The following is an 8,012-nucleotide window of genomic DNA, read 5'->3' on the forward strand; positions in this document are numbered from 1 at the left end:
TGCAATCAATTAATTTTAGCTACATTTAAATAAACAAATTTAGTTGACTTTCAACATTTAAAATATTTTTTTAATTAAATGTAGCTAAAATAAATTGTTTGCAACCACTTACCTTAAAAAAATTTAGTATAATTTTTTTCAGTGTGTATCATATTTCCGGAATGATTTCCAATACTAGTTTCTTATTATTTGAGGCGCTGATTCCAAAAATAATGGCTGTTTGCACAAAACATGATGCCTTTCGAAGCATTTTTGCTTTTAAAAAGTGTTTGTAAGGTGCAGAAGTCTTGTATTTACTCTTAATCAGCAGAAAAATTGCCACAAAGACATGACTCCTGTCTTCCTCTAAGCCAGATTAGAACTACTTGTTTAATTCTCAGCCTGTTTTCACATACAAGATATTATTTCATGCCCAATCCTGATTTTAGGGTTATAATTATAGCCAGTGCAGTGACTGAAGAAAATGCAAACTTAAACCTACTTTGTGGGTGTTTTCAGGGGCGGATTTAGTGAATTGGGGGCCCCAGGCAAAATATAGGAATGAGGCCCTATACATTTGCACACGTTTTCCTAGATCAACCTTGAGGTTCCATTTTGTTGTTTTCAGCGTAAGCCTGTGTGCAAAGGCTGTCTAATTCTAAACTTTAAAATACATTTATTTTTAGTTGTTTTAACTACAAATTTAAATAAAACTGAAAAAATGATGAAAAGGCAATTATACATTTACACACCTAAAATACATATATCAAGAGCATGCTCACAGATGAGAACAAAACAGGTTGGATGAAGTGGATTTAGCCCGTCTTTTGTCCCCTTTTCCCAAAAAAAGCTTATACTACTGTTTCAGCTATTAAAATAGTTCAGTTTTGTATGTAATGGAAAAGTGATTATATTTCGTTTCGTTTTTTTATAAAGTAAATTTAGAGAAACATTGGGAGTATTTTTTTGTTCGTTAAATGTAAGTTTTTTTTTTGTTTTTTTTTTAAGTAACGGCCAGCGGCAGACAGTGAATTGATCATAGCCTATAGCCTATGTTTGATCAATTTAGCCTTCTCAAATCATCAGGTCTTGCCTAAAATAAAATCTATATATAAAACAGTTCAAGTATATCACAATGTTAGTTTAAATGTTTAACCTATATAAATGTGCGCTGTTAGACGCATATCCAATCGTTTGAGCGGAGAGTTGAAGCTGAAGCACGCTCTGCAGCACATGGAGGTGCCAGAGCCATCACTTGCATTTTTTTCTTATAGTGGAAGCAACTTAAAATACGCAGTCATTTTTGCTCATAAAGGTAAGAATAATACATCATTCTAAACTGTAAAGGGTCTAGTTTTATTTGTGTGCACTCACAATATCAACAAAACGTTGTGCTTTTATAAAATAAAGAAAACAAACGCTTTCTGCCGTCTCGGGCTTGAACAGGAGCGCTTCACAATGATGAACCTAAACTCAGACATGATCAAAATATATAGAAAGCTTTAAATTACTACTTTAAAACGAAATAATTCAAATCGAAAATAGACTCCATAAAAAAAACCTCTTTCATTATGTAATCCGTGCATTTCTCTCTAAAGGCACATCCAATTAGGGGAGATGGCGAGTCATTTTTTCATCACTATAATTGATGGAAGGCCTGATTATAATTTGCGTTTTATTTTATAATTCCGTACAGTTAAAAAATAAAACACTAGGCCTAATTATAATGGCATATATGTAAAACTTTGTCCTATAATTGTGTAGCTGCTTTTTCTGGTTTTTATGTTGCTCTGTTCTGAATACCTTAAAATTTAAAGGATTTGCTGCAACGCAATTTTGTTAATTATTTATATTTTTTATCCATGCAGCAAATGCTTTAAAAAACAGCTTTAAAATGACTTTATTGCTTTCCAGACGCTTTTAAAGAACTTTTCACTATAAATGTTACGGGTAGCTTGAATGTAAACATGGTCATGAATTCGTTGTATTCTCATTTGTAAAATAGTCAACAAATTCATTGTTGTAGTCTAACCCGATCTCATGAAAGTGCGTATAGCGTGATTTTCTGCTTCTATTTGGCGTAATAGGCTATTTCTATGCAGAAATTGACTTTGACATGCAAAAGACTGATAAATTCATAATTAACGGCATGGGTTCAGTCGACAGAAATACGGGACACACAGGCCTATAATAACTGCTGAAATGTTTGTGGAGCGAATCTCAGGTCAGTCTGAGCGCTCATGATACTCACAGTGCAGCCGTACACCTGCAGGCGCCACAGACTCGGACGGATGTCGTGGGATCAACCACCGTAAACTGCAAACGTTCGCGTGTCCGCGCTTAATGCGCATATCCTATATGAAAAGCATTTTAGGGGGCCCTTGGCTTTTGGGGGCCCAAGGCGGTCGCCTACCTTTGCCTAATGGGTAAGTCCGCCCCTGTTGACATGAAATGTCAAGCTAAATAGATCCAAATCCAAGATGATCAGAAAGAACCCTTCTTTGCTTCTGGATAGCATTGTCAAACACACCTTAATGATGACTCTCTGGTCCGTCTGCTCATCCAGAATGCTGTCGGTAGGGTAAGACTCGATCTGCTGTCTAATGGCCGAGGCGATGGCAGGGACGAAGGCAAGAGGATTCAAGTCCAGGTCATCACACAGGATCTCAGCAAACATCTCTGGAGTCATAAGTTTCTCTGGAGATGCAAAAGCAGACAGAGTAACACTTCTGTGCTTAAATGTGTTTAGCACAAATGAGGCTTGTATGTCTTTGCTTTTCTTATGCATTATGTGACATTTCTTACAATGTCTGGAGTTTTCTGAAATACAACAAATTTTCTATATTTTTTCCACCTCACCGTTCATGTTCCAGGTGAAGGCATCTCTGAGCTTCTGCCCATCAATCTCCATGTCAAGGCGGATAGGCACTAGGACCTCTGCCTGGGAAGCATTTTCGTGGATCACTGCAGGGTCGTGGTCATCGAAACTATGCATTGAAGAAAAACAGAGACCCATAAACACACTCTATCGTTAATTAGCACCATGTGCGCAACATGTGGTGTTAAACTGCACATTCTGAACAACAGCCTACATTTTTCCTTCATGTCCTGCCCTTTTCTGACACAACAAATGCCCGATATTTAACAACCTACATATGTGATTATGTGAGGGATTTAAAATGCTTGTCTTGTAACTAATGACAGCAGAACGAAGTTGTTTTGAACACACTGGAGCAGTGCTTGAAACCAACAGCTGGTTGGCGGCATTCCAGTCTGAACTGTCTCATTAAAGCCAATCACTGACATTTACCAAAGCCTTCAGAAGGAAGTGTTGACAATATCGCAAACAGCTAAAAATCCCAGGAGGACATCTACTTGGCATAAGATGATGAAGGGTCAATTGAGGACCTAAAACCACAAATGCATCTGGCTAATTTTTGTTTGTCTTAAAATGGGGACTTTCTGAGCATCAGGTTATCTACTCGTGTGGGAGGTCAGGAAGAAGGAAGAGAGAAAAGTGAGCCTATCAAGAGTATTTGCTTTTCATAACATAATCAGAAAAGATTCTGTCAGCTATAAACAACATAACCTGAAAAAAAAAAAAAACTCTTAGCAAAACCAAGCCAGTGTTTTGAACTATTGCTTCATCTGCTGACCCAAAACAACCCAGTCATGGGAAGTATGTAGCGGAAATGTGGTTTTGTTCCTTAATAAACATCCTCTAGTCTGATATTGCCCTGATAACAATCAACCGTTGCAATCAACCGTGGCCTAAATGTTTACCCAGAGTTTTACATTTCTTAATTGCATTTATATTGAGTAACATACTGATGATTGCTGACAGGTCTAACTTAAGAAATGTTTAAAGACCCCGTCAAATGAGCTTGATGAGCTCATTTTCGTTCCTACTGAAATATTTCATACAGAAGCAGAAGAGGGGCATTTTCATTCTAGCAGCATCATATCAGACAAAATTAGGCCATAAATAATTTTGCGCTGTTTTCTCAGAAGGGAAAGATTGTAAAGACTGTTAAAATGTAATTTTATCAACATTTAGATCAAAAATTACCAATCAAAACTTTGGGGTCGGTAAGTCTCTTATGAATACCAGAAGGCTGCATTTATTTAATCAAAATACAGTAAAAATTGTAATATTGTTAAATACTATTCAAATTTAAAACAACAAATTTAGCTATATTTTAATAGAATTGAAAATGTAATTTATTCTTGTCATGCCAAAGATTAATTTTCCACAGCTAATATTTCAGTCTTCAGTGTCACATGATCATTCAGAAATCATTTATTTATGCTGATTTGGTTCTCAAGACACATTTCTTATTATTACTTCTTATTATGTTAAAAACAGTTGTGAAGCTTAATATTAATATACAGTATTAATGTGAAATACAAATTGTAAAAAATTTTAATGTGGCCTTTCTGAATAAAAGTACTAATTTCCTAAAAAGCCTACGCACCCCAAACTTTTCAATGGCAGTGTATGTTTTTAAAGCTAATAGACATGGACGAAAAGCCACAAAAAAAAACCTCTCATTACTCATCTCACCATAATGGAAAGGTTCTTTTCTTGTCACGTCCCATTCGGTTTCTGTTGATAGTGGTGGAACAAGGCACTGCGTCTAGGTGGTGGGAGCTGTTGGGCAGGGTGGGCACCCACTGACTGTTCCTCTTTGCCTTTTGCTCCCTAAATTCACATACAGAGTTACAACAAACTCCAAAAGAATCTTTTTAGGCTACATACATAGTACGCAAATAGCTTCACACTGGCAAAAAAAAAAAAAGCTGAAATAGTCCTTGAATTAAATGGAAACAAAAAATCACTCAAAAGTATTTTAAAACAATAAATTATCTTTATCTAAATAATTTATTCCTAGATCAAGAGATTATATAGAATACACTGCTCAAAAATGTATATTAAAAAATTGTCATTGCCATTCACAAAACAGCTTGGAAGTGTCCATATATGTAATAAAAACAACCCCACTACATTGTGCTGTACTTATTATATTTGTATTATTTTCTTGTTTTGCATTTTGACTTCTATATAACATCAACGCAAATCACCGGACTCCTTACCTGAGGTATGCCGGAGGCTCTGTGCTGATGGACACTGCCTTGTACTTCTCATCATTCCCCTCGAAGATCTCCTCACATTCAGACGCCTTCAGCAGGGTCACACTGGTGGCTAAATTTGTGTAACCGTGATCTAACACAAAAAGAACACTGCACAAACTGCTGTCCAGAAGCAGGACTAGGAGACTATGACAAGGAACTAAGACAATTTAAAAGGAAAGGAATCACTTACCGTGTGATGATGCTACAATCTTTTTCCTCTCCTCCACGGATGCGAGACGTCTCCATAGTGACGGGTACCGCTTATACAGAGAGCCTCTGAACATACGCAGGTAGTTTCCAACCTAAAGAGCAAGATCAAGCAAAGAAGAAAAAAAATCTTAAAACCAATCTGGTTTTTTTTTTCTAAGCACTGGACACTTTTGAGATTTTGGGCTTTTTTTAGTTTAGTTTTAGTTTAAAAAAAAGTCCTTTTGTCAGACTAGTGGATTTAGTAGTAGTTTATTTTATTACACTTCATGTATTTGAATGTATCTATTTGCATTAATTTCAACACATATCTATAAAAGTAGTTTTCTTAAGATTAAGTTTTTTTTTTTATCCTGCATTAAGTCACAAATATATATACCTCTGTGGCACTTACATACAGCAAACTTTATAATTGTATTCCTGTCTATATTCTGAAGGTTTTTACAGAGAGGTTTGTTTTAGGGCTGTGCGATTAATCGAAATCGAATCGAAATCGCGATTTGAGACGTTGCGATTTCCTAATCGCAAAGCCTGCGATATGGACGCGATATTACTCTGTTCCAGAACATATGCATGACTGCCAGCCTTGATGCACAGCCCTAGTTTGTTCATATATTATTTAACTGGTTTATATAAGATTTAACTCCTAAAAACATGGGGATTTTTTGACAGCATTTTTCAGATTTATGGAATGATAAAAGCACAAAAAACATTGTGAAAACTGTTAACGCTAATGAAACAAGAATTTTGAACCTGGCTATACAAAATAATAATAAAAAAAGTCTTAATGTCTTAAATGTACTGTGAATAATCAACCAGTGGTGAAGGTGATATATACTTAAACCTGTGGTGCCTAATGTTTAAGTCAAAAGAGTTTTTCAGTCATTTACATACTATCATGTTGTTCAAAACTAGTATGAATTTTCTTTTTTTTTTCCGGTACATAAATGGAGGCATAATGATCTCGGTCACCATTCACTTTCACTGTGAACCCAGATGCAATGAAAGTGGATGGAAACTGAGGCTGTCATCTCCTTTTGTGTTACAATGGAAGAAACAATATCATAACGGTTTGGAACAACACGAGAATGGGTAAATAATGACAGAAATGTTATTTTCTGTGTGAACTATCCATTTAACATGTTTATGGTACATTTAAATGACAAACTGCAATAATACAACATTATATGCCAACTTGTTTTCCCTGAATATAAAATCGCACATTATATCTGACTTTAAGATCAGTACTTCACTTTACAGAGGAACGGTGATGCTTGCAAGCTCCATCGATCATTTAATAATTAATTTATTACGACGATATGGAGATAACAGCATCTTTAACAGGCAACAACCAACAAAGAGAAGTCGAAGATGATATTATAGTGTTAATATGATGGCTACATTAACGCATATCAGATGTAAACATACGCGTAAGTCTCTGTGAGACAGAAAACATACCTCTGAACCTATCATGTAAAAATCCCCATCTTGCTCGAGTTGAAATTTTATTGGTTTTTGTCCAAATGTTTTACTCAACGCCATCTTTGCGAAATGCGAACACATACAATGAGCGACAGCGCGCATGCGTATAAAGGAAGCGGCGAAGTGGGAAACGCTCTTGCACTGGGGCGCCACGCTGCAGGCGTGCAGAAATGCCTTCCGTTGGAGGGCACCTCACTATACTACAATATACACTAGGAATCCTATTAAAAAGCAGTTGTAATAACTTTAGAATAGGCCTAACTGGGCTAGTATATTTGCTGTATATTTTATATACAGTTTACATCTTATAGTCATCATTTGTTTGCCAATAGCGGCGTATGCTTTACCAGTAATGCAATATGCAATAAAAAGTCAATGTTTATTTTTATAAAATTGTTTTTAATTGTTTAAAAGTAGAAACAACTTTTTTTTTTTTAATAAGCATTTCTTCTGTGCTTCTTCAAATATGTCATTTATCCAGTCATGGCCTCAAGTTGTGTGATAGTTTATTTAATCAATATTCAATTGGCTAATTCAGTTCAATGTTAATAAACTTATGGACATAAAAAAATGATCCAAGATGGGAGAAGCTTCTTAAGACAATAAGAACTATATTTCAGTGTGAGCCAAAACACAAAGCTGTAAGAAAGACAAATAAGTATTATGCTGCTAAAAAAATTAACTACAATTAAACCAGCATTAGCCATTAATCCCACCAGGGTTTCACTAAAGAACATCTGCATGAGATCCCTGAGTCATATGAACTAACTCCAAATTATTTAAATTTATTTGCAATTATGTGACTATGGTAATCAGTTTGCGATTAAAGAGAACAGACATAAAAACAGACCTTTTAAAATGGTAATCAGGTGTGACATCTCCATTAGAAAGAAGAAATTTGCTCATTCTACATTCCTGTGGTGTTATTTCCTAAAAAGGTGGTGAAACTCTTACATCTGCAGCACTTTAAATGCACCTGAAACATGCCCCTGTCAGACAGAAGCTGCTGACATACTCACTGATCTAAACCATTAACACAGGGCACAGCCTGAACTCCCTTCATCAACGCAAACACATATTTTCATTAAACATGCTGCATTAAACTTCACATTATCCTTTGGCTTGGAACATTAATAATCAGTCATTACCAATCAGATTCACAGTGAAATACTCCTCCTGAAGCAGTTTAATTGCATTCTTTGGTGTCCTTC

The 8,012-nt window shown here is 35.6% G+C and overlaps 1 protein-coding gene across 3 annotated transcripts in view; it reads right to left on the reverse strand.

Annotated features, from left to right (window-relative positions):
* Positions 1–6,903, reverse strand: part of LOC107737875 (SWI/SNF-related matrix-associated actin-dependent regulator of chromatin subfamily B member 1-A-like) — a 13,055-nt gene extending 6,152 nt beyond the window's left edge. The window contains exons 1-6 of one of the 3 annotated variants that reach the window (XM_016549514.1): positions 6,778–6,903; positions 5,303–5,414; positions 5,074–5,182; positions 4,544–4,681; positions 2,839–2,966; positions 2,510–2,676 (exon numbers count right to left, since the gene is read on the reverse strand). In XM_016549514.1, coding sequence (XP_016405000.1) covers positions 2,510–2,676; positions 2,839–2,966; positions 4,544–4,681; positions 5,074–5,182; positions 5,303–5,414; positions 6,778–6,903 — 780 coding nt within the window. Of the gene's footprint in view, positions 1–2,509; positions 2,677–2,838; positions 2,967–4,543; positions 4,682–5,073; positions 5,230–5,298; positions 5,415–6,777 lie in introns of all 3 variants that reach the window. The other 2 variants (XM_016549516.1, XM_016549515.1) reach the window with 2 other exon arrangements.
* Between the last annotated feature and the right edge of the window lie 1,109 nt (positions 6,904–8,012).

The sequence above is a fragment of the Sinocyclocheilus rhinocerous genome, unplaced genomic scaffold (genome assembly GCF_001515625.1).
Source record: "Sinocyclocheilus rhinocerous isolate Xijiao unplaced genomic scaffold, SAMN03320098_v1.1 scaffold374, whole genome shotgun sequence".
In the NCBI taxonomy this organism is placed as follows: Eukaryota; Metazoa; Chordata; class Actinopteri; order Cypriniformes; family Cyprinidae; genus Sinocyclocheilus; species Sinocyclocheilus rhinocerous.